General features: G+C 49.7%; 1 protein-coding gene across 50 annotated transcripts in view; it reads left to right on the plus strand.

The window, feature by feature from the left end:
- CTIF (cap binding complex dependent translation initiation factor) overlaps positions 1-26598 on the plus strand; it is a 321869-nt gene that overhangs the window by 95976 nt on the left and 199295 nt on the right. For 41 of the 50 annotated variants that reach the window (XM_021092817.2, XM_084965542.1, XM_084965695.1 and 38 more), the window contains 3 exons: positions 4240-4311; positions 22219-22292; positions 23403-23489. In XM_021092817.2, coding sequence (XP_020948476.1) covers positions 4240-4311; positions 22219-22292; positions 23403-23489 — 233 coding nt within the window. The remainder of the gene's footprint in view (positions 1-4239; positions 4312-22218; positions 22293-23402; positions 23490-26598) is intronic. The other 9 variants (XM_084965677.1, XM_084965684.1, XM_021092861.2 and 6 more) reach the window with 1 other exon arrangement.

Below are 26598 nucleotides of genomic sequence, written 5' to 3' on the forward strand. Positions count from 1 at the left end.
CTTAACCCACTGAGCGAGGCCAGGGATCGAACTCGCATCCTCATGGGTACTAGCTGGACTTGTTACCGCTGAGCCACGATGGGAACTGCTTTTATTTTTTATTTATTTTTATTTTTTGCTGATGTCAGCCTTCTAATCAGTGGGCTCCACACACCCACACTCCGGGCCAGTACAGCCTTTTCTAACATAGCTCTGATAACACCCACCCCTTACAGAAGCCTTCTGATGCTGTCCCCCTCAGAAAAAAGTCTCTGACTACCTTAGCTGAAGAGTCGTACTTGCCATCCTCTGCCCCTAAGCTGGCAGGTGTTCCCCAGCCATGTCCACATGTGGGCTCACTGTTCTGGAATCTGGCCTTGACCGCTCTCCCTCCCTAGGGAATTCTGTCAAGAGCACACTTATCTTTCTGTCAACCTTGCCCTGCTCCCTCCCTGCATTAGTATTCTTGACCCTCTCCTGTGAAGGGAGCCCTGGTCCCACGACAAAGGCACTGGGGTGTGGGGGTTGGGGAGAAACAACACAACACAAAACAAAACAAAACAAAACAAAACAAGGAGTTCCTGCTGTAGCACAGTGGGTTAATGATCCTGCTTGTCCCTGTGGAGGCACTGGTTCCATCCCCAGCCTGGAACAGTGGGTTAAGTACCTACCATTGCTGCAAGTGTGGTGTAGGTCTCAACTGTGGCTCAGATTCAATTCCTGACCCGGCAACTTCCCTATGCCACAAAAGAAGAACAAAAATAAAGGCACTCAGGAAGATTGGCCCCTGTAAAGTTAAGGATGGCCTTTGACAAAGCAGAGCAGTCTCCTTGGGGCTTGGAACTGCTCTTAGAAAGCCTGCAGTAGGGGAGGGGAGGGGTGAGGCTGCACAGGGCTGTGCATGGAGCCTCAGCTTTGGCTCTGTGCCCGCTTCTCAGGAAGAGCCAGCATTGCTCCCCACCCGAACCTGCCAGGGACCACACCGACCCCAGGAGGAAGTGGGCCTACCCTGGAGTCTCTGTGCTGTGGGATGTCAGCAGCACGTGTGCAGATGGGGTTGAAGTGTGCGGGATGCCCCAAGGGAGGAAGCCTTTCTCTGCCAGGGTGTCCTGAGATGGATCGAGGAGTGCGGGATATAGTTCCCCCCTGGTCGGCAGTCACTGCCTGCCCTGCCCTCCCTCCCTGCTGTCAGCCAGACTCCAACCAGGAGAGGGGAAACCACTCAATATATAAAGCAGAAAAGTGGGAGTTCCTGTTGTGGGCTCAGTGGGTTAAGAAGCCGACTAGTATCCATGAGGATGTGGGTTTGATTCCGGGCCTCGCTCAGTGGGTTAAGGATCCAGTGTTGCCATGAGCTGTAGGGTAGGTCGCAGGCATGGCTCAGGTCTGGTGTCGCTGTGATTGTGGCATAGGCTGGCAGCTACAGCTCCGATTCGACCCCTAGCCTGGGAACTTCCCTATGCCATGCATTCAGTGCTAAAAAGAAAAAAATAATAAAGCAGGAAAGTAGAAGGATTGTTTTTGTAGTAGTTCAGATATTTTATAAATACATACATATGTGTATTTCTTTTTATTTTGAAGTTATTTTTGACTCATAGCAAAGGTACAAAAATAATAACCGGGTGTCCCCATGAACCTGTCCCCTAATATGAACATCTTATGTAACCACGGTACCATGACTAGAGCTAAGAAATTAACATTGGTACGATGAGACCTTATTCGGATATCATCAGTTTTTTACTGTCCCTTTTCTGTTCCAAGATCCAATTTTGCATCTAATTGTCATGTCTTCTTATTGCCTTCCCATCTGTGACACTCTCATAGTCTTTTCTTATCTTCCACGACCTTGACACTTTTGAAGGGCATTGGTCATTTATTTTTTGGAAAGTCCATCCATCTGGGTTGCCTGATGTTCTCTCATGATTAGATGGAGTTATGCATTTTTGGGAAGAACATCTCAGGAGTGACGTGCCCTTCTCAGGACATCACTGTTGAGTCCATGGTGTTGACATGTTTTATTGTGGGTGGTGTTATCCTTTGTCACTTGGTTAAGATGGTGTCTGATAGAGTTCTTATTTCCCCCCCTTTTTCCTTCCTGTTATTTAATAATATCTTTGCAGAGATGCTTTGAGAGCACGAATAACCAGATGGGGAATTTAACCCAAGGAGTTAGTTATCCAGAGGATAAAAGAGCTGAGAAACTAAACTGCTACAGGAAGCCATAATCACCTTGAAGCCTGAGTCCCAAAGGGAACAAGTGGTATGGCCAGAGCCCAGGGGTAGGGGCCGTGCACAGAAGGCCTATCTGGTGAGGGCTGGAGCCTTGAAATAGACCCATTCACTGCTGGTAATGCCGCCTGAGGCATAGACAGATGGGGGAAAAACACCACCATGGCTTCTTCCTTCTTTCTGTTTCCCATGGGCCCAACCCAGCTGGAAGCCAACTGGATCTGCAGGGTTTGGTCCCTCTGCAGTACTGAGCGGGGATGGGCAGGAAGTGGCTCTGAGGGCACTCTCTTGGGACTGGTACCTTGCCTCTGCCAAATCCTTCGAGCTGAGCTGCGCTGTCCAATAGGGTAGCCACTAGCCACACGTAGCTCTTGAATATTTGAAATTGATATGTGCTGTAGCGGATTTCAAAAACTTAGTATGTAAAATATCTCATTGATCACTTTTTTATTAATTACCTGTTGAGATGAATATGTTAAGATACATTTGAGATAAATACAATATATTAAATTTAATTTCACCATTTGTAATTATGTCTGTGGCTTCTATTTGTTGGCTGGCACTGCTCTAGGGTACACTTGTACCAGCCTATATCATTGGCATTACAGCAAAACATCTTTCCTATACAAAGGTCATGCCCTTGACCCACAGTCTGGAGGGTGTGTCTAGCCAAGGTTTTACAGATCCAGGACTGTGATGGCCTTGAGCCACCCACACTGACTCACGGTTTTGACCCAAGTGTGTCAAACAGAGAGAGAGATTGGGGTCCTCCGCTTCTTCTGAATCACACAGGCTGTAGGTCAAGGTCAGTGTTCAACCTTAGCCAGAAATCCTAGCTAATGTTTAACACAATAATAAAAGTACCACCATATATCTAGATAGCACGTGATAGTGGAAGAGACAGCCTGTTACTACCTTTTTATATGATTTTTTATAGTTTACAAACTTCCTTCATTTCAACCTTGAAGATTTGCCCAGCCTTGCTGTCCCATTTTATGGGTGACAAGATGAAACCTGGGAGTTCCCGTCGTGGCCCAGCAGGTTAAGAACCCAGATAGTATCCATGAGGATGCGGGTTCAATCCCTGGCCTCGCTCAGTGGGTTAAGGGTCCAGCTTTGCTGTGAGCTGTGGCATAGGTCTTGGATGTGGCTTGGATCTGGCGTTGCTGTGGCTGTGGCATAGGCTGGCAGCTGCAGCTCTGATTTGACCCCTAGCTTGGAACTTCCATATGCCACGGGTATGGCCATAACAAGAAAAAAAAAAAAAAAACAAACCTGGGAAATCACATGGATTTCAGTGGCTCTCAAACTTCTGGTGTACCACGTGGGGAGCTTGTCAAAATGGGGAAGACAGGCCCCACCCTCAAAGAGTGATTCAGCGGGCGAAGGATGGGACCCAGGGACCCACTGTGTGGTAGACTTTAGGAACTATCGTGTAGGTGGTTGTCAGACTACCTTGTGGGGCACTCGAGGTCTCTGGGCTCTCATGAGGTCTGTGGTGTGACTAGGCTCAAGCTGGGCTTCTGATGGCCAGTCCCACCACTTCTGGGGCTCTTCCCCAGTGCCACGCTGTCCTGTCAGTCCACAGGTGCATGGTCTCTGGAGCTGGGTGTGCAGGATGACCATACCTTCCTGCCTCACCTCCCATGCTGGCCTTAACAACGGACAGGGCTTGTGTGGCTGAAGTGGGTCAAGGGGTCAAACGAGGTGCTGGTTTCTCAAAACTCATGCTTAGCCCATGTGGTGTCTGCTTGGCTTTGGAATGTACCTGGATCTTCATTGCTTTGGTGGCCTTAGGTGAAGGGAAATGAGTTTGCCTTCCCTGCTCATATGCCAAAGGTCACCTCCACGTGGACTTTGGAGATGCCAACCTGGACCTGCTGGTAGGGAAAGATTGCCTTTGCAAAGGGCTGAGCAGGATTTCATACCGGCTCTACTGCAGCAAGGGCGGAACCAAGCCTGGGGGGCAGCGCAGAGTGAGGACAAGTCTGTGTGTCCTGCCCTCACTGACCACCCCTCTCTCCCCTGCAGTGGACAGCAGACTGCAGTGAGCAGCTGGACAGAAGTTGTTCCTTCTCCCGAGGGCGAGCCCCACCACAGCAGGTAGGGACCGAGCTCTGGGCTGAATCTGGGGGTTATCACGGTCTTGTCTCTCTGGGTTCCTGGGCCACCTACCTTCCTGCTCCTGAGAGCTGGTGATGTGGGGAGAGCAGGAAATGGGTGAGGGTGTGGTCTGCCTTCTAGAAAGTTCTCCCTGCATGCCCAGCCCACAGTGAAGCCTTCCTTCCCCAGAATACATAGATTCATAAGATTTAATTTCAGTAGCAGTATTATTTATAATGCAACATCTGCAAACATCGATTAGTCCATTGAGAGGCATTGAGAGGAGAATGAATGAATGATATGTGATATACCCTTGCATGGTAATGTAATACAGCAGTAAAGTGAATGCTGTGTGATGTATCCTAGCCGTGGAATATTATACAGCAGGAAAATGGATGAACTGGAAGTTTGCACATCACTGTTGATGATCGGTCCTACAGATAATGGGGCTCGTGGGGTTTTGAGCTGGTGGGGCAATTTGGAAATCACTTCTGCTCCAGGTTTGCAGAGGACCAGGAAGGGTAGGCTGTGGGGGTGAGGTGGCAGAGACCCATCCATTCTCCCCTGACCAACCTGCTTCCTGGGACCAGGCCAGAGCCAGCTCCTTCTCCCCCGATGCCTGCCCAAGGGGGTCCTGTGTGGGTGGTGTGGCCAAGAGGGAAGGAGGCAGCTGCTCTTTGAGACCTGCCCTCCCCGCCCCCGCCAGGCCCCGCACATTGTTTGGTTGTCGAGCTGTTCTTGCTATACCTCAGACCATCTGTAGGAGATGGTGGGATCAGAGGCTGAAAAAAACGCTGTCTGTCCGTCCCCAGCCCTGGCTCAGCTTCAGCCTGCACCTGTCCAGAAAGATGGGTCAGGCTTCATGGCCTCCTGCAGCAACTTGCTCCCAGTTCCAAAGCAGCTGAGCTGATGCTTTGTCCCAGCCCACTTGTTTGTGCCTGACTTCAGCTCTGTGGTGCTGGTTAAGCCAACTCTTTTCTACTCTGTTCTGAGGGAGAGTGGTCAGTGGCCTCAGTTCCGGATCTTTCTTAGGCTGTAGGGCTTGTCTATACCATGGTGTCTGTGTGGCGGGTGGGGTGGGGAAATAGCTGCCCTGGATAGTTCTCTCTCAGGACAAGATGCTCTCGCATGTGTCTCACTGATTCTCAAGTAGAAGGCCCTGATAAAGCCAGGGTAGGGTGCTCTGCCACAAACTGGTGGCAGTTCTCTTTGTCCTCAACTTCCTTGTATAAAAAACAGGAGAGTTGTACCTTCTCCCTGCTCTTTGCAGACTCATGGACAACTGGAGTCCATGGAGGTGTAACGACCTCAATCCAGGTCTCTCACGTGTCCCATCCCCACATTGGCCCTTTATCTTGTCTTGCTATGGTAGGTGTCCTTCTAAGAAGTTCTTTGTTTCCAGTAGTAGGCTGCTGGTGTTTGGTCAGAGACCCTGTGTCTACTCACTGAACCCCTCCAGCCCTTGGCCTGGCACATCTAGGACACTGTCTCTAGTGTCTGCCAATTATCTGGGTTTCTTCCATTACCTCTTCAGTGGCACAGGTGGGCTTGGATCTGGGGACTCAAGAATCTAGAGAGAGAGGGCTTCAGGGAAGGGTTGAAGTTCTTAGATGGGAGCCATAAGAGGCTGCTAAGTGAAAGACCAAAAACCCGGATTTCTTTTATTTTTGCAGTAGATGTCTGGTTCTGGAATCTTCCAGAATCTTCCCCCCCCCCATCACCTTTTCTGGGTCCCCTTCTCTCATCACTCTGGACAGACTTCCAGGGGGATGAGCATGGTGTATCCTCCCACTTGCCCCTCATCTGCCTCCTTCACACTGACCTGTCCTTTCATAGCTGGTTTCATCTGCTGGAGGAGGGGGGGTGAGGATTTGGTCAGGGCTGGGGTCTTGTGGGATGGGGGTACCCTGGCACCGTGATCACCAGCTGACCCCCAATCCCCCCTTCAAGAAACAGCAGAAAGTCGTCTTGGGGTAAGCAGGGGACAAATGAAACGCGAATGACGTGCAACTGAATTCAAAGAAGAAATTGTGAAAAATTCATGTTACAATCTTTCTTGGGAGGTGGAACTGAGATGTTGGTCCATTACAGCGGAGAGGCCCCAGGATGGGGGGAGACAGGAGCTCAGAATATAACCTGCTTTTCTTCTCTGATGTGGCTGGAGCATGAGGGCTTCGTGTTAGGGCCCTGTCATCTCCAGGCTATGGGGCCACTGGCACTTCCACCGCTCCCATGCAAAGTCTGATCATCACAGAGGGAGGAAGGGGGGACCTTTGCTTCTGAGAAGCAGAATAGCCAGGGCAGTGACGGACAACCACGACTTCAGTCCCACATACCTCTTGGGTTCCAGATACAGAGCTTGCGGCGTCCACATGCGTGAGCTGCCGGGGTAGGAGGGAGGCCGCTGGCTGGTATCTTGGTGTGGTTGCACCTTGCACTGGAAGGATCTGCTTAGAGCCCAGAAAAGCTCAGAGGGCCCAGTTCAGGGTGTTTGCTGAGGGATTTTGCATAGATTCCTCTGCTGGGGAGCGTTGTAGAGCCCTGGAGCTTGGCCCCTGCCTTCGGGGGCCTTACTGCTTAGACCGACAAGATAGCATATAAAGGAATGCCCAGCACAGGGCAGAGGATGCGGTGTCCAAAACCTGGCCAGACCTCAGGCAGCCCAGAGTTGAGTGGCCAGGGCAGGCTGAGCAGAGAGGACCTGGCCCCAGGCTACATCTGTCTGATGTCTTTGAACGCAGTACCCCTCACCACATGGAGAGGCGTTGGATTGAAATGAGGTCTCCTGAAGTCGGGAGAACCTTGGTTCAGTGCTGAAGGGCTTGATTTTAGACATTAGTGACTCAGTCAATTAGGGTACAAGCAGTAGACTAGTGTAAACAAGATGGAAGTCTCTCTTTCATTCTCTCCACCAATCTGGGAGGGTCTTCAGGGCTGGCATGGCAGCTCAGCAGTGTGGGGACAGCCTCCTTCCTTCACATTGTTCCGCCCTCTGTAGGGTGTGCTTTGACCCATGGCCCATGCTGGCTCTTGTCTGTGTTCCTACCAGTGGGAATACCCACCTGGGTCTGGACTCCATGCAGGAGCCTCTGGTGTCCCCGCCGAAGCAGCTGTCATCTTCTGACGCCCTCTGGTGGTGGGATCACAGCTGGTCAGCCACCCCCCGCTGCACCCAGGGACTGCATATAAGGAAAGTCGTAGATGGCCCTTGCCCCTGCCCATGCTGCCCTAGAGTGGCCCCAGATGAAGTGGGGACCCAAGGATCTGCCAGTTAAAGAGTGTCTTTGCTGGGGGTGACCCTAATGGTATGATGCTGCCCATACATCTTTCAAGGACCCCTCAGCCTGGTCCACCAGATGTAGCAGCATTGGACCAGCTCACAGGGACACAACTGCAGCCCTGTGAGCATACCCCCTGGCCTCCCCACTGCACCCTCTCAACCACGCAGACATCCTCACACTAACTCACGGTGTCATCAGGCTCTTCCATGTTCAGCTGCCTGTCCCCTCAGACCCCTGGTCAGCCCAGAACTAAGTGCCAGGCTTCCTCTACATCCTTGACTGCCCCTGGCCTAGGGACTTGCACACAACAGGTGCTCAATAATGAGGAGTTCCCGCTTGGCTCATCGGGTTAGGAACCCGAGTAATATCTGTGACAATGCAGGTTCTACCCCTGGCCTTGCTCAGTAGGTTAAGGATTCAGTGTTTCCGTGAACTGTGGTATAAGTCACAGACATGGCTCGGATCCTGCATTGCTGTGGCTGTGGCATAAGTTTGCAGCTGCAGCTCTGATCCGACCCCTAGCCTGGGAATTTCCATGTGCTGTGGGTGCAGCCCTAAAAAGATAAATAATAATAATAGTAATAATTATGATATCTGAGTCGGCTCAGACCCGGTCCGTGCAGGCATGCCCTAGCAGGCCCTGTTCCTCTGACCACGCCAACCTCGATGAGCTTTCAGAGGTGGCTGTGATGATGGTACAGCCCTACAATGCCTTGTTCACCCATAGGGAGAATTTCGAGGCTAGCTTGAGGTGGCCGGGAGGGCTGGCTGCTCTCACACTTTCCCTGAATACCTCACCTTGGTCACCTGTGCCCAGGACAGTGAGGGCCGGCGGGAGGATGCTGAGGTGCTGCATTCTGCCCAGGAGCTTGTGTGGCGGGTCACGGACCACGTGGTCAGTGAGGGGTCAGAGGCAGACACCGTGTGGGCTTAGTTACACACTGGGATTGTTTTGTTGCTTTTATTAAAGTTAAAAACAAAACAAAACAAAAAACTTTCCCTTCTCCAAACCCTTTCAGAGGCACAAGGTGCAGGTAACCCAGGGTGGGCTGAGTTCCGTGAGATGGGAGGAAGGGGGCTTAGAGCCATTGCAAAAAATGGGCTCCACATAGTCCCAAAGAGGCCCGGCCACCAGCCTGTAGGTGAGATTCAGCTGTATTGAGGATTGCTTGGTGTCCCATTTCCAAGCCTCTTTCCACCCACCCAGCCACTTACTTAGGAGGTTGGAATATCGTTTCCATCTTTTCATTGTAATAGGGGAAGTGCTTGAAGATGATTTGGGAAAGCACCCAAAATGACAGCATGCAGCCCAGTGCATTTAGAGGAATCTCCAGGTGCCGGCATGGGATTGAATATTCAGGGAAGGAGGCTGAAGGCATATGAAAGGCTGTGTGGAGTCAGGCACAAACAGTTCTTCTCCATCAGCACAGAAGTGCCAAGGAAAGGGAACTGATGTGTAGGGCCTCTGGTTAGACCTTGAGAAGAACTTCCTGACCCAAGGACTGGTTGGCCCCCACAGTGCTGGCTGTCAAGCAAGTGATGGAATCTTTGCCAGGCACCTGGTGAACACATCGCCTTACCAGATATGTTCATGTGAAGCCCTGGGAAATGTGGGGTTGTGTCAGAAATGATATCCTGAGTCCTGGCTAACAGCCTGTGATCCCATACTTCCTGGAGTGAGGAGAGAAGAGCACTGCCCTGTTTCTGCTTCTGGAAACTAAAACCCTGGATATTTTAATAAAACAAACATAAGAAGGTTCTGAAAGGTGGAGAGAAGGCAGACCTGCTAGGGACCTTCGGACCTGAGCAGTGTGTGATGTCAACAACACAGGAGTGATGTCCTCAGTTTTCTTTTTGCCTCCGGTATCCCAGACTTGGTGCTGAAGAAGTGGGTAACCGTGAAATGCCAGTGGGATTTTTTAAAAATCCCAATAAAAACCTACTTTCTCTAAGCTTAGGTCCAGGAGAATAGACACTCAGGTCTATAGCAAGATGGAAAACTTTTATTTATTTATTTATCTTTTTCTTTCTCTTAATTTTTTTTGGGGGGGGCTGCACCCACGGCATATGGAAGTTCCCAAGCTAGGGGTGGAATTGGAACTGTAGTCGCTGGCCTATGCCATAGCCATAGCAACGCAGGATCTGAGCCACATCTGTGACCTACCCTGCAGCTCATGGCAACGCCGGATCCTTAACCCACTGAGTGAGGCCAGAGATCAACCGCCTCCCCCCGCCCTGAGTCCTCATGGATACCAGTCAGATTTATTACTGCTGAGCCACAACGAGAACTCCAAGATGGAAAACTTTTAGACAGTAGCAAGTGCAGCCCTAAAAAGAGCCCACTCCAAAAAAAGTCTTTTGTTTGACTGGGAAGATTTCAAACTGAATGAATGAAAACAACAGAGGTCAAGACTGAGAGGTGAAACTGGATTTCATCAAAATTAAAAAAAAAATTGCTCTGGGTAAAACCCTGTGTAAAGCATGAAGAAACATATTACAAAGAAGAAAGAGATTTTGCAAAACATACCTGAGAAAGGACAAGCATCTAGAATATATAAAGAACTCTCAAAACTCAGCATTAAAAACAATGGAATTAGAAAATGGACAATATATCCAGAGACTTTTTGTTTGTTTGTTTTGTTTAACCCACTGAGCGAGGCCAGGGATCGAACCCACATCTTCATGGATACTAGTCATGTTTGTTACCGCTGAACCATGATAGGAACTGCCACAAAGAGACATTTTTCACTGAAGAGGATATGCAGATGGCAAATAAGCACACAAGAATATGCTCATTGTTAGCTGTTAGGGAAATGCAGATTAAAGCTAGAACGAGGTCTCTATACACCTATTGGAATGGCTAAAATAAAAAAATACTGACAACACTGAATGTTGGTGAAGATCAGAGAAATCTCATGAGTCATCCATAGCTGGTGGGGATATTAAGTGGTACAGCCATTCTGGAAAGCAGTTTGGCAGTTTCTAACAAAACTAAGCCTACAGGTACCATATGATCCAGCGATCGCACTCCTGGGTGTTTATCCCAGGAAAATGAAAACTTATGTCACACAAAAACCTGTATACTCAGATGTCAGGAACAGCTTTATTCATAATAGCTGAAAACTGTCTGTCCTTCAACAGGTGAGTGGTGACGTCAGGTATGGCACTCAGCAATAGAAAGGAATCTCCTGTCGACACACACGGCAACCTGGGTGACTTTCTAGGAAATTATGCAGAGTGAAAAAAGACTAAAACCCCCCAAATTACATACTCTATGATTCCACTTATATAATATTCTTGAAATGACGGTATTTTAGAAATGGGGAGAGGTTAGCTGTTCCCAGGGACTAGAGAGGAGGGCGTGGGTTGAGGTGGGTGTGGGTACAGAAGGGCAGCAGGAGGGATCCCTGTGCTGATGGAAATGTTCAGCATCCAGACAGTATCACAGCAGCACCCTCCATGTGATACTGAACTATACGCTTTTACAAGTTTCCCTGTGGAGGAAAACTGGGTAAAGGGTACACAGGATCAGTATTATCCTTACAAGTAGATATGAATCTACAGTTATCTAAAATGAAAGTTAGGAGTTCCCACTGTGGCTCAGTGGTAATGAACCCGACTAGCATCCATGAGGATGCGGGTTCAATCTCTGGCTTCGCTCAGTGGGTTAAGGACCTGGCGTTGGCCATGAGCTGTGGTGTAGGTCACAGATGCAGCTTGGATCCAGTGTTGCTGTGGCGTAGGCTAGCAGCTGCAGCTCTGATTAGACTCCTAGCCAGGGAACTTCCATATGCTGCAAGTGAGGCCCTAAGAAGACATAAATAAATAAATGCTAATTTTTTTTTAAAGTACAGAACCCTTTGTTTCATCACAGTCTTTCAAGCAAATATCATGTAGAAAAGATGAGAAAGGGCGGAGAAGAAACCCACCTGCTCTCTCCCCGACTCTCTCCACCTCATCACTCTGGCAACATCTCTGCAGAACTCCTAGGTCAGCCCTGGGCCAGTGTCTCTCAGCCTCTTCCCTCCCTGGTCTTCTCTGGTTCCTCTGGAGATTGGGGAGTCCCGAGAAGTCCTCCTAGTGTGGAGTCTTGGAGGATGGGATCCTTTTTCTGCACAGAGGCATGGGGCAAGGTGGGGGACTGGAGACAGCTGAGTGGGGCCCCATTATTTCAGCACATGCTGGACAGGCAGCCAGCCAGAAATGGCCTCTGGTTTGGCCCAGTCCAGGATAAGTACTAATACTATTGCCATTTGAGTCCTAAGGTATGATTAATTAGACTGGAGAAGTATACTTAGCCACAGGTTTTAATCATTATCTCCCACTCCTCCCTGGCCTTTGGGTCTTAATTCAAAGACAATGAAGGGTAGAGAGAGAAGGGACAGACTGGACAGTCAGGTAGGACAGTTCCAGAGTGAAAGGGATGGCTTTTCCTGCTCCTGAACCCAGGTCTGGCACCACCCAGAAGGCTCTTTTTGCCGCTCTCTGCTCTATTGTTCTGCCCAAGGCCTTTTTATTGTAGGGGGATTAAAATAGTGGGGGTCCATCACCATCTTTCCCACTAGCACGCAGGGTGCTGTCCTTGGTGCTGAACCCACACGTGCACATGCGGGCACACACGGGTGCCAAGACAGAGCTATTTCTGCTTAGGCCCCACCCTGCCCCACCACCTCCCTCTGCGCTTGGCTCCTTACTTCCTCTCCACGCAAGTAAACCCAGGTCACCCTCAGAGTCTGGTTTAGTTTGGATCTGAGAGGAGTTTCACACCCAGCCTATAGGAAGTCCCTATTCTGGCCCAGGAGATGCCTTTGGAGTCCTTTGGTCTCCAATCATCCTGTGTGACGTGAAACACTCTCCTGGTATCTCTTGCTCTAACTCTAACCCCCAGCCTACTTCAGGAGTCACTGATCTAGTCCAAAAGCTTGTGGTTCCAAAGGGGCAGCACAGGTCCAAGGAGCTGGAACAACCTTCATGGAGCCCCAGGAAGCAGCTTGCAGGCTCAGGGTCCTGCTTTTCCCACTCTCAGTCCATTCATGGTGCTATTCGTAGGGAGTTTTCCCTGGAATTCAGAGCCACAGTCTTCCCTGGAGCCCACAGCCTGAGTGGCATGTACTGTGTCATGTGATGCTTAGCTATGTATCATTTTCTATTATTCTTTCCTTTTCTGTGACTCTCCAGCTAGGAAGTAAGACCTATGGGGGCAGGGCTGATCTCTGTGAGCTTCTTGTGGCCACACAGTGCCTAATGCTGTGTTAATCCATTTGTGTGAGTGATAGGTTAGGGCTGGGAAGAGGGCTTGGAAGGGCCTCCTTGCAGAGGAAGGAGAGAAGTCTTGTCCATTGTCTAAATGAACAGTCCTCCCTGTCAGCTCTTTTGGGACCTCTGAGTCCGTAGGGTTTGCTTGTTCTTGACCCTCATGATGGACAGAATCTGCGGAAGAACATTTTGCACCAAGAAGGGCAAGTGGATTGGGATGATGAGCCTTCTGAAAGAGCAGGGGCTGCATTGCCCTTATCTCTCTGGTGCCCAGGCTGGGCCCTGTAGGGCTAATGGCCAAGCAGCTGGCCCCTGGTGCTGCAGCTCTGGAGTTTCAGGCCTGATCTCTGCAGAGCCCTGGGTGCTGCAGGCTCCCAGCTCAGTCTGATCAGCTGTGGTACAGCTGACATAGCTGCAGACATGCTGGGGAAGCCCAGACTGACCTGCCCGGGTGTCCTCTAGTGGGAACTTTGCCTATGACCCTCCCAATAATTGGGGGAGTCCTCCTGCTGCCTTCTGCCTTATAGTAGCCAGGTTCTGCCTTCCTTCTAAACCCTTGCAGCCTGGGATTGTTGACACACACATCCCTGTACACGTGCACATACACAAGCAGAAGTGACTGTGTAGTTGTATATGAATAAAGAAAAAACAGCAACATAGAGGAGAGAGTCTTTTTTTTTTTTTTTGTCTTAATAGGGCTGTGCCTGTGGCCTAAGGAAGTTCCAGGCTAGGGGTCAAATCGGAGCTGTAGCTGCCAGCCTACACCACAGCCACAGCAACACCAGATCCAAGCTGTGCCCGTGACCTACACTGCAGCTCATGGCAATGCCGGATCGTTAACCCCTGAGCGAGGCCAGGGATCGAACACGTGTCATCACAGATACTGGTCAGGTTCGTTACACCGAGCCATGATAGGAACCCCAAGAGAGTCATTTTTTTCCACTGCACCTGACTTGACAAGTTTTTCCTCTATACTGTGACTCCCATCTTGTTCCGTTCACACATACACAGAGCCTCTGTCCCTACATATTCCAACTCGCAACCCCATATCCCCTCTTTCGTTCACTGCAAGTGACTTACTCCCTGTAGCAGCACTGCCTTCCCAAGAGATGGACCTAGAGAACCCAAATGTTCATTGGGATATGGATGTGCCCTCCATTATGGGAATCTCCACAGTGGGGGCAGAAATTACTGGAATAATCTCATTGCATAGTGCAGTGGTTAAGAGCGTAAACTCCGAGGGAGTTTCCATTGTGTCTCAGCGGTAGCCAACCAGACGAGTACCTATGAGGATGCAGGTTCAATCCCAGCCTTGCTCAGTGGGTTAAAGATCCAGCACTGCCGTGAGCTGTAGCGTAACTTGCAGAAGTGGCTCAGATCCTGCGTGGCTGTGGTTGTGGCGTAGGCCAGCAGCTGTAGCTCCCATTCAACATCTAGCCTGGGAAAGAGCAGCCCTAAAAAGCAAAAAAAGAAAGAAAGAAAAAAAGAAAGAAAGAAAACATAAACTCCGGTCCACACTGTGTGCACTCCCATCCTGAAACTAGCTCTGTGAATACAGGCAAGTTCTCTGAGTCTCAGTTTCCTCATCAGTGAAATGGGGAGAGCAACATATCTTCCTAGGATTGTCACAGAAGTCACAGATGTGACGTGCTCAGGTGGTGCCTGTCGTGCGGTAAGTAGTGCTTTGGTGTTTGCTGTTGTCATTATCTGAAGTCTGTCCTCTGAGCTGGGGTAGCTGTGCACCCAGCGTGGCTGTATCAAAGGCAGCTTTAGGCTCCCTGTCTGTGGGCAGGCCATTTCCATTTCTTTTTCCATATGGTTTAAAGTGCTCATTATCCCTTTGTGATCTCTTCTGAGAGCTGCACGATTCTCCCTGGCGTGGTGCCCCCTAATTGCCAGTAAAAGGGGCTGTTGTGAAGGATTCAGCCGCATTTAAGTGCTAAAAAAACGATCCACTGAAAAGGGTGATTGTTTTTGATAAGGCTCCTCAGAACCTTGGCATTGAAACAACCCGGGGGGAGGGGGGCAGAGGCTGGGTGATGGCAGGGCTGGGCAATGATGGGACTCAGAGAAAAGCTGTGGTCACCAGGGCCAGTTGTGGAATCACAACCTGGAGAATGTTCTTTCTTTCCTTTTCTTTCTTTCTTTCTTTTTTTTGAGAATGTTCTTGAAGAAGCCAGTGAGTCTTTGTGGAGAGCTCTCAATGCCTGGCCACTGAGTCATCAAAAAAAAAAAAAAATTTAATGAATGATGCTGGGTCCCAAGGCTGGGATGGAGGTGGGGGGGTTGAGTAGGCGGCGGGGGGGGGGGGGGGAACCACAACAAAAAGTGAAGCCAGGGCTCCTACCATTGAGGGGATGGTAGACTAATTGGGGAACAGAGTGAACATAGAGCTTAAATGACTATTTCCCAGTGGAGGTTCCTGTAGGGGAACCATAGTCCTGCAAAATGCTCTGTGGAATAAAATGGAAGAGCAGGGTGGATTTCTGGCCAAAGGAATTTGGGAAATGCTGCAGGTGGTGCTACTTGAAGAATCTGCATTTGTCAAAAACCAATAAATGCACTGAGAAGTGCTGCAATAAGTATTTTCTTTCTTTCTTTCTTTTCCTTTTTTTTTTTTTTTTTTTTGTCTTCTTCAGGGCGGCAACCTCAGCATATGGAAGTTCCCATGCTAGGGACTGAATCAGAGCCACAGCCACAGCAACGCAGGATCCAAGCCATGTCTGCAACCCACCCCACAGCTGATAGAAACGCTGGATCCTTAACCCCCTGAGCAAGGCCAGGGATCGAACATGCATTCTCATGAATACTACTCAGGTTCATTACTGAGCCACAATGGGAACTCCAGTAGTTTCTTTAACACTCTTTTAACCCTTTGTGTCCCACATATTTGACTAAGGAGCCTTTTTAAACTTTCTGGCCCCCATGAAACTTTTTAATATCCACTGTTTCCAAAAGCATGGCCCACAGACCATCCCAGCTGCCCTAAAATTTAAACAGTCCCATCCCTGGTTGAGTCTGATGCACACTGACAGTTGTGAGCCAGTGGATTAGTGTTTCTAGAACACCACTGGGGAACATGCAGTAGATCAGGAAGGGGGTCAACTACTGGGGTGTATGCTGGGTGGCCTGCAGGCTCATGGGGCACTGGCTGATGAGGAAATGACAGAGGGAGCTCTTTAGCTGGATCCCACAGAGAGAAAGACTTGGGGCAGGTGGAAAGGAGATTTGTTTTCTCTGAGTGCAGGAAGAGCACAGTGGCCCAAAGAGGAATATGCCCTTTGACCTTCGACGGCTCAGCGTGGCCTTCACAGAGCTTTGCCCAGGAGGAAGCCGAGGCCCCTGTGGCAGCGAGCAGAAGCTGCAGGAGGCGGGGCTTCCAGGATTGCAAGGCTTTTTGTTTGTGTTTTTGTTTTTTAAAATTACTTAATGAATTTTATTCCATTTATAGGTATATAACAATCATCACAACCAAATTTTACAGCATTTCCATCCCAAACCCTCAGTGCATCCTCCCACCCCCCAACCTGCTCCTTTGGAAACCATAAGTTTTTCAAAGTCTGTGAGTCAGTATCTGTTCTGCAAAGAAGTTCATTGTGTCCACTTTTAGATTCCACATGTAAATGACAGCATTTGATGTTGGTGTCTCATTGTCTGACTGACTTCACTTAGCATGATAATTTCTTTGTCCATCCATGTTGCTGCAAATGCTATTATTTCTTTCCTTTTAATGGCTGAGTAATATTCCATTGTGGATATGCACCACATCTTCTTGATCCGTTCTCTGTCGATGGACATTTAGGTTGTTTCCATATCTTGGCTATTGTATAGAGTGCTGCAGTGAACATTGGAGTACATGTGTCTTTTCGAGTCATGGTTTTCTCTGGATAGATGCCCAGGAGTGGGACTGCTGGATCAAATGGTAATTCTATTTTTAGTTTTCTGAGGAATCTCCATACTGTTTTCCACAGTGGTTGCACCAGTTTACATTCCCACTAACAGTGTAATAAGGTTCCTTTTTCTCCACACCCTCTCCAGCACTTACTGTTTGTAGACTTTTTTTTTTTTTGTCTTTTTTTTTTGCTATTTCGTGGGCCGCTCTCACGGCATATGGAGGTTCCCAGGCTAGGGGCCGAATCGGAGCTATAGCTGCCAGCCTATGCCAGAGCCACAGCAACGCAGGATCTGAGTCACGTCTGCAGCCCACACCACAGCTCACGGCAACGCCGGATTGTTAACCCACTGAGCAAGGGCAGGGATCGAACCCACAACCTCATCGTTCCTAGTCGGATTCGTTAACCACTGCGCCACGACGGGAACTCCTGTTTGTAGACTTTTTGACGATGGCCGTTCTGGCCAGTGTAAGGTGGTACCTCATAGTGGTTTTGATTTGCATTTCTCTAATAATGAGTGATGTTGAGCATCTTTTCATGTGTTTTTTGGTCAAGAGTGTGTCTTCTTTGGAGAATTGTCTGTTTAGATCTTCTGCCCATTTTTTGATGGGGTTGTTTTTTCGGTATTGAGCTGTAGGAAGTATTTATAAATTTTGGAGATTAATCCCTTGTCAGCAGGACTGCAAGGTTTGAGAGTTGGTGTCCAGAACTCAAGAAGGGGGGACATCCAGGCATTTGACAGCTTCAAGGGCTTTTGCTGGACCTTTAGCAACCTGGTAGGTGCTGTCAGCCCAGGGCTGGCAGGGGGTGTGGGTTGGGGTGGGAAACTGTTAGGTTCCCGGCTGTCAGTTCAGTGGCAGCAGTCACTCTGCCACTGAGTCCTGGCCCCTGTGGGCACTGCTTGGGTCACCTCTTCGGCTTCAACAAGGGAAAAAAGGAAGGCTCTTTAGGTGAGGCTTTTCCCTCTCTGGGCTGAGACTTGAAAGAGACAGGTTTTGTTTCTAAGAGCCAGGCCCTTTCTCTAGCCCATCATGGTAAAAGGTTACACACAGTGATTATATGCCTGTCACATACTATTGCAACAAACTCCAAGGAGATGTCCAGATTCTCATTATGTGCTACGGTCATTGTGTTGAACAGAGTGACGATAAATAGGTCATCCTCGTGACCAAGATTTTCTCCGTGGACTTCTTTAGACACTTGTCCTCTCCTCTCCCCTGTTACGACACTGACCTTGGTGGTGGTCACCCTGCTATTATATTCAGCAAGAGAGGTCACAGGCCTGCCCACAGCCCTCAGCATATCTTATTCAGTGGCCCTGAGGGTCCTGGTTTCTCACCTCCGAGAATCTGAGTCACATTGGTGGGGAGGGGGGTGGAGGTGGGAGGTGGATCCGTGTGAGAGGTGATGAGACCTATTCTGTGGGGTGAAAGCAGAGGCTGCCACTGGGTGAGGGATGCTGGTCATTTGAACCGAGAGGTGGAACTGATGGGAGAAGACGATGGGCGGAGGGTTGAGAAGCTGGGTGTGTGAGAGTTCCTGTCGTGGCTCAGCGGAAATGAATCTGACTAGCATCCATGAGGATGCAGTTTCCATCCCTGTCTTTGCTCAGTGGGTTAAGGATCCGGCATTGCCGTGAGCTGTGGTGCAGGTCACAGACATGACTCAGATCCTGTGTTGCTGGTCAACAGCGCTGTGGTGTAGGCCAGCAGCTGAAGTTCTGATTTGACCCCCAGCCTGGGAACCTCCATGTGCTGCGGGAGCGGCCATAAAAAAAAAAAAAGAAGAAGAAGAAGAAGCAGCCAAGTGTGTGCTGGGAACTGTAGTGGTCTCTGAGTTTTCCAGCATTTAAAATAGGGTTCAGGGGAGTTCCTGCTATGGTACAAGTTCCCCGGCTTGTTTCTGTGGAAGTGCTGGTTCTATCCCTGGCCTGGTGCAGTGGGTTAAGGATTCCTGGCGTAGGTCACAGCTCCGGCTCGGATTCAGTCCCTGACCCAGGAACTTCCATATGCTGCAGGTGCAGCCATAAAAGAAAAAAAAAAATAGGGTTCGGGTTCTCTACACTGACTCAGGAATAAGTTCTCTAGGTTGCTCTGAGGATGGGAGGGAGTTGTGGGGATTCAGTGAGGAAAATGTGAGAGGGCATTTTAACTATGACGTACTGAAAAAAGTAGACACTTCTCACCTCTGAGCGGAGACAGTGACAGCACCTCACTGTTGAGCTGCTTGTGCAGGCAGAGTTGGTCTCCCTTTACATAGTGTCACCTGCTGCAAATACTTAGAGCATCCCCTCCAGTAACTTGTGCTCTGTGTCTGTCTCCCACCCATCAGCCAGTGGGGTGTTGTCCCTGGACCCCAAGAGTCCCAGAGGCTGGTAGGCCCCCTGCCAGGGATGCTGCTTCAGAAGAGGCCAGGTCCCGAGCCTGAGGTGCCCAAGCACCTCCCTTATCCTGGGGGTGATGCCCCCTTTCAGACTGAGATGCTGCCAGCTCCCTGCATAGGGCTGATGGTGGACGGATGGCCTCTCCTCTCTGCTGTGAAGGGTGGTGGCCGAGACTCCTGCCTGGGGCATCCTGGGTTTAGCTGTGACCTTCCCGTCCCTTTTTCCTGGCTGTTCTCTCTCTCCATCCCCTATCTCTCACTCTTTAGAGGCCTCAAATCCCGGGACAGTGAAACCATCTTGACAGTGTAACCTGTGAACCAGTCTTTCAGACACACAAACAGCAGGGCTGGCACCGGGTAGAGTCTGTTTGATCAGTTGGCAGGCATCTGAGGTGGATCTACTCTGTGGCCAGTTTGGCCACTGTCTGGGCATAAGAACGGGAGGCAACAATAGTTCAGGAGCTTAAAATTTAGTTGGGGTCATAGATGAATGTTGGGGACATTATGCTAAGTAGGCCAGTCACAAAAAGATAAATACTGTGTGATTCCACTTATATGAGGTACTTATAGAGCCATCAAAATCAGAGACAGAAGAGTTCTCCTGTGGCATAGTGGGTTAAGGATCTGACACTGTCAGTCACTGCAGCGGCTAGGATCGCTGCTGTGGCACAGATTTGATCCCTGGCCAGGGAACTTCCATATGCCACAGGCGAGGTCCAAAAAAACCAAAACAACACACACACACACACACACACATGCACACACACCCACACCCACACCCACAAATCATAGAGACAAAAAAGAGAATAGTTGTTGCCAGGAGCCGGGAGAGGGGAAAATGGGGAGTTACGGTTTAATAGGCATAGACTTCTGGTTTTACCAGATGAAAGGAGTTATGGGGATGGATGGTGGTGATGCCTGCACAATATTCTGAGTGTATTTAGTACCACTGAACAGTATACTTAAATTGGTTACAATGGTAAACTTTATGTTTTGTACATTTTATCACCATAAAAATTCTTGGGACAAAAAAGACTTAATTGGGAAGATATAACATTCTGGGTATAAGAGAGTTATGACACCCTAGCCTGGGAACTTCCACATGCCTCAGATTCAGCCCTAAAAAGCAAAGAAAAGGAGTTCCTGTCATGGCGCAGCAGAAATCAATCTGATTAGGAACCATGAGGTTATGGGTTCGATCCCTGGCCTCACTCAGTGGGTTAAGGATCGGGCATTGCCATGAGCTGTGGTGTAGGTCGCAGATCCCATGTTACTGTGGTTCTGGCGTAGGCCAGCTGCTGTAGTTCCAATTAGACCCCTCGCCTGGGAACTTCCATATGCCGTGGGTGTGATACTAAAAAATAAAAAAAAAAATTTTTTTTTTAAAGCCAAAAAAACGAGAGAGAGTAATGACAGGGCAATGACGGTCCACTCCACGTAAGCTGAATTTGCAAGTGCCAGAGGAAGTTGTGTATTTAAAGGTCAGGGATTGGGGAGAGACTTCCAGACTTCCAGGTACTATCCTAAAGGAGGAAGTGAACTTCACTCTGGGTGAGGTCTCAGACGTGTGCTTTGGAAGCAAGTTTTCGTTTGTTTGATTTTTTTTTTCTCAACCTTTGCTTTAGAAGTCATTTTGAAGTGCTATACCTATTGATGATTATCTTTGAAGCCAGGGAACGGCATTGTGAACAAACCAGTTAACATCTCAAGAGGGTGGGAGCTTTTCCTGGATAGAAAGTGAGTCTCCCTAGCCACCTGCAATTTCAGAGTTGCATTTGAAGCAAGCAGAGCACCAGGTGTTGGGATGGGTAGGGTGATGAGGCAACTCGAAGGAAGGGATGGAGGGGCTCATCCTAGAACATTAGGGGTCACCTGATTTGAAGATTGTAAATCATTGCATAATCAATTAGTGATGTCTGCCACTGTTGGGAGAGGGGATGGTGGCAGCATGTGTGCCAGGTCAGAAATCTATCTACAGGATATGGTACTTCACTCTGAGAGATATCTGTACTTAAACATGAAGAATCTGGGAGTTCTCCTGTGGTGCAGTGAGTAAAGGATCTGATGTTGTCACCACAGAAGCCTTGTGTGCAGCTGGGGCGTGAATTCAGTCCCTGGCCCAGGAATTTCCACATGCTGTGGGCGTGGCCAAAATTTAAAAAAAGAAGAATCTGAAGTCCAAATCAGTGAAGTAACTCCACTGATCACATGGCTCATTATGACAAGATGGAAATGTGAGCTTAAGAGACAGTGAAATCTCTTGGAGTGTTTGTCAGCTAGCATACACTTCCTGGGCAGGGAGCATAGAACTCCAGGGCCCTCGGAGGGGTCCCTGCCATCCTAGGTCCATGTCCTGGAGCAAGAGAGCAATCACTGTGAGAAGGGGAAGTGGAAACTGCTGCTCCAGGGGCTCTGTGCCACAGCTCACCCCTGCCGGTGCTGAGTTCAGGGCCGAGCAAGGTGACTGCAGAGCAAGGGCGGTCAGAGGAGCTTCCTGGAGCCAAGCGCTGAAGGATGGGGTGCCTCTGGAGAGGGGCAGGAGAGGAGTACTGCCCAGGCGACAGGTCACTGTCAGTAGCACAAGAGATTATGGGGATGTGGGACTGGACAGGCGTGGGGAGGACCCAGGTGTGTGCAGGTGCCGGTGTGGCCATGTATGGAGAAGCTTCGGACCTGAGTAAATGTGTTTGGGGCTGGTGGGAGCTCTCAGGCCATCCTAAGAAAGTTCCCTGCTACTGAGAACCTAAGCCACCTAAGGCTTCAGGCTCCTTTTACGGATGGGCCCTCCCTCATTTAATGGATGCAGCCATAAAATGAGGTCACATTCTGGGTGCTTCTCTCTCACATCAGGCCCCCCCTGCCCCCCATTGACTGCACCCCTCTCCCCTCCCCCATCATCCCCTGCTTGGTGTCTATGAGGGTCCAACCTCCAGGCTGCCCAGGATGACCAATCCAGCAGGATGGGGTAGGGGGCATGGGGGTGGGCTCTCTGCCACCCTCTCTGGGATTGGGCCTTCAGGAGGCCTTCTGCCCACTTGTTCTGTGTCCTGGACAAGCAAATAATGACACCCCTTTTCACCCTCCTTCTCTTCCAGAATGGCAGCAAAGACAACTCTCTGGACATGCTGGGCACTGATATCTGGGCTGCCAACACCTTTGATTCCTTCAGGTAAGCTCCTCTTCCTGCGTGTGTGACTCCAGCTGGGGCCCCAGCTGACTGGTCCTTCTGCCCTGAGGGGTCTTTAGGGCGGAGTTAATGGGGGGGGTGAAGTAGAAAGGATGAGGCTGGAGGAAGGAGGTCAGAGGGAGGAGAGAAGGAAGGAACACGCAAGGCGGGCATCCAGGGGAAAGAGAACAAGAAGGGAAGAGGACACAGCGAGAGAAGAGGGCCGACAGGGGAGGGAAGAGAGATAGCCATAGTCTTACCCAGAGGACAAGGAGAGAAAGCAGAGGGGACCTGGGGAGGGCAGAAGACAACAGCACATGGTGGATATGAGGCAGACGGTGTCAGAGATGGGAACGGACAGCTGGGGCTGCCGACCCTGCCCCATCTCACCGGAGGTCATGGAAGGCAGGGGGGTGGCTGCAGAGAGGGGTCTGGAGAACGAGAATGCCTGTCAGTGCTTCAGACTCTAGAAGGTTCCTGATGGGCCAGGTGGGAAAAGCAGGTGTTGGCCAGGGTTCCTCAGGACACGGGGATGGTGCTGCTGTAGGGTTTGCTGTTGGGCTCCTGAGCTACGGTGTCTACTCCTTTGGGAGTGACGGCCTTGGGTGGTGGATGACAGTGGCCTTTTAGCTCAGCTCTGCCCCTGGCCCTGGAGCTGACCAACTCTGGGGTGCTCCAGGCACACCCTGGCTCAGACCCTGGCTCCCCCAGCATACAAGCACCATGGGTACCGGCACTTGGGGGATGTGGCCTCCTGTCTTCCCACTAACAAACTCTCAAGTGTTTTAGGAGGGCTTCTATAGAGCAAGCATCAGGCCCACACTTAGGTTTTATAAGCATCCATCATCGAACAGCAGAGTTGAAGAGAGGAGAAGGCTTCAGAGGCAGGACCTTGCCCTGTTGCCTGCAGGCACAGAGCTGATATGTCAGGCTCCATTTTGAGTGAGGGGTCCCAGCCTGACCCCTGCGCATCACCAGTGGGAGCCTCCTCTTCCCGCCCACCTCTTTCTGAGATGCTTCCCCATCTGGGTGTGCCTGAGGTGTTTCATTGCCACCAGAACACAGCTTGTTGCCCCCCTTGCCTCACATTTCTCACCCTCCCTTGCCCTCTAGTGGTGCCACCTGGGACCTGCAGCCTGAAAAGCTGGACTTCACCCAGTTCCACCGGAAGCTGCGACACACGCACATCGACCGGGAAGGGTAAGGGGCAGCCGGGGACTCTCACATAGGGGCTGGTGAGATGGGGGACAGCTGGGCCACACCCCAGCAGAGAGGGGCCTTTCCGTGGGCGGGCTGATGTCCAGAGAGGCTCATCAGCTCAGACCTGTAGGTTCACTGGTCTTTCTCCAAAATCCCTCTACCCTTCACTGCCCAGCCCCTCCAGCCACACTGCTGCTCCCCTTCCTGACCACTCACAGTGGCCCTTTTTGTCAGCAGCCTAGTGCAGTGGGTCTCACCTTGATCAGAACACAGATCCGTGGGTCCACCCCCAGGGTCTCTGATTCAGGAGGTCTGTGGTAGGGTCTGAGACTTTGCATTTCTAACAAGTTCTCAGGAAATGCTTATGCCCCTGGGGCAGGGACTCCCCCCACCCCCACCCCCTTAAGAACCCCAGTGTAGTGGTTGCTTTTACTCAGGTCCTCTCATTCTTTACTTAGTTCATGCATCAGTGTTTACTTCCCCTTTTAAAGGGGAAGGTGTCAGGGCCTGGGCTGGGTGCAGGACAGGAATAGGTCTCCAGCAGACACAGGGGTGTGAGACAGAGGGTTTCTTTTTTTTCCTTCCTTTATTCCTCCCTCCCTTCCTCTTTTTATTTTTTATTTTTATTTTTTTTTTTATTTTTAGGGCTGCACCTGTGGCATAGTAATTCCCGGCTAGGTGTTGAATCAGAACTGTAGCTGCTGTCCTATGCCACAGCCACAGCCATAGCCACGCAGGATCCAAGCTGCATCTGTGACCCACACTGAAGCCCACAGCAATGCCAGATCCTTAACCCACTGAGCAAGGCAGGGATCGAATCCGAAACCTCATGGTTCAACTGCGCCACAATAGGAACTCCCACATTGTAGGTTTTACGTATACTTCAAGTACTTCAGTCCTTTCACAGCTGAATAACATTCCATTGTATGAATATATCACCATTTATTTAGGCTGATGGGTATTTGGGTTGTTCCCATCTTTTGGTGACCATGAATAATGCCGTTATGAACATTCATGTCTAATTATTTGCTTTAAGTCTCTGTTTTCAGTTCTTTTGGGGCCTATGCCCAGGGGAACTGTTGGGTCACGTGGTTCAGTTCTGACACCAATTCTGATACGTATGTTTTTTCCCCAATACCCACATGAAATTCTTCAACCCTAGCTGGGTGTCCTATAATTCAACTCAATTCTGACGCTATCTATCTATAGCATCAGATCCCACAGGTTCAGAGCTCCACCCCCAGATAGCAGTAGAAGTCCAGGTTGTCACTTGTGCTGATGACCAACTGGCTATAAATCAAAGGTTCCCACAAGCCCTCCTGAGGTTTGATTAACTTGCTAGAGCAGCTCACAGAATTTAGGAACACATTTTACTTACTAGATTGCCAGTTTATCATGTAAAGGTATATAACTCAGGAAGAGGCATATGGAAGAGATGCATAGGGCATGGCATGGAAAAGAACAGAATTTCCTGGCCCTCTCTGGGAGCACCATTCTCCCTCCATGTCCATGAACAAACCCTGTCCTTTTGGATTTTTAGGGAAGCTCCATTATATAGGCATAATTGCTTAACTCATTGGTTATCATTGATTGGTTCAATCGCCAGCCCCTCTCCCCTCCCTGGAAATCCAGCTGAAAATTCCTACTGTTTTTTTTTTTCATTGTTATTGGTGTTATTATTAAAGTATAGTTGATTTACAGTGTTTCATCAAGTTCTGTTGTACAACACAGTGACCAATAACACACATTTCCCTGTGCTGTATAGAAGGATCCCATTGGAAATTCCTATTTTTCTATCACAGGGTGCGTTCCCCTGGCAACCAGCCCCCATCCTTATGGGACCCATGGACTTTCCAAATTTCACCTCATTAGCATAACGAAAGACACCCTTAATCACTTGATTAGGAAATTTCAAAGATTTTAGGAGCTCTGTGCCAAGACTGGGGATGAAGATCAAGTATATATTATTATAAGTCACAATATCACACATGGTCATTCTGTGTTTTAACTTTCTGAGGAACTGCTATCCTGTTTTCCACGACAACTGAATATTTTACGTTCCCAACAGCAATATGCAGAGGATCCGATTTCTCCACATCCTCGCCACAGGCACTTGCTATTTTCCATTTTTTTCTTTTTCTTTCTTTTTTATTTTTTTCGTCTTTTTGTCTTTTCTGGGGCTGAACCCACAGCATATAGAGGTTCCCAAGCTAGGGGTCTAATTGGAGCTGTAGCTGCCGGCCTACACCACAGCCACACAGCAATGCCAGATCCGAGCCTCATCTGCGACCTACACCACAGCTCACGGCAACGCCGGATCCTTAACCCACTGAGCAAGGCCAGGGATTGAACCTGCAACCTCATGGTTCCTAGTCGGATTCATTAACCACTGAGCCATGACGGGAACTGCCATTTTTTTCTTTTCATTATACTCATGGCTTTTCTTTTTCCTTCCCTTTCTTCTCTGCCCACCTTTGTCTCACTGTCATTTCAGATCTAAATAGAAGTGATATGATGGGCTACACTGCTGCGTTTCACCTGTTCTGCTGCTAACTCTGCCCACCCCCGACCCTGACCCCACCCCCAGAAGTCACCTTTCTCTCAGCAGCTGTCTTACTACAGTGTACGATCGTTCAACAGCCTGGGAGGAGGATGCTTGCATCCGTATTTCAGAGATGAGAGAAACAAAGCTCAGAGAGGCACAGTAACTGCCCAAGCGGCAGAACCATGGTTTAAGCCCTTCTGATGCCTGGTGGTCAGGTCATCACATCACAGTATCCTTGAATTGGCTTAATCCCTTAAAATTTTATAAAAATTCTGTGCTTGTGTGTATTTTGGGGGCAGAGGCCCATCACTCATGCCAAATTTTCCCAGGCACTCCCATCCTCCCCCCACGCCTCCTTTTCCCATTGCCCTGCCCCTGCCTGTGTGGGTCCTGTCAGAACTCTTAAGATGGTTTTTTGGGGCTGAAGAGAGGAGATGCCCTTTACCGTGGAGGCATCCTATTAGAAGGAGATAGTGCAGAGCAGAGGCCCAGCCCTGGGGCTCCCTTGGTCCTGCCTTAGGCCCGTCTACCCTCTCCCTGCACCTCAACCCTCTCACACAGCGG

The sequence above is a fragment of the Sus scrofa genome, chromosome 1 (genome assembly GCF_054392235.1).
Source record: "Sus scrofa isolate SSC_HxYL_T2T_F1_AM1 chromosome 1, Sscrofa_HxYL_maternal_Yorkshire_Landrace_v2.0, whole genome shotgun sequence".
NCBI lineage: Eukaryota > Metazoa > Chordata > Mammalia > Artiodactyla > Suidae > Sus > Sus scrofa.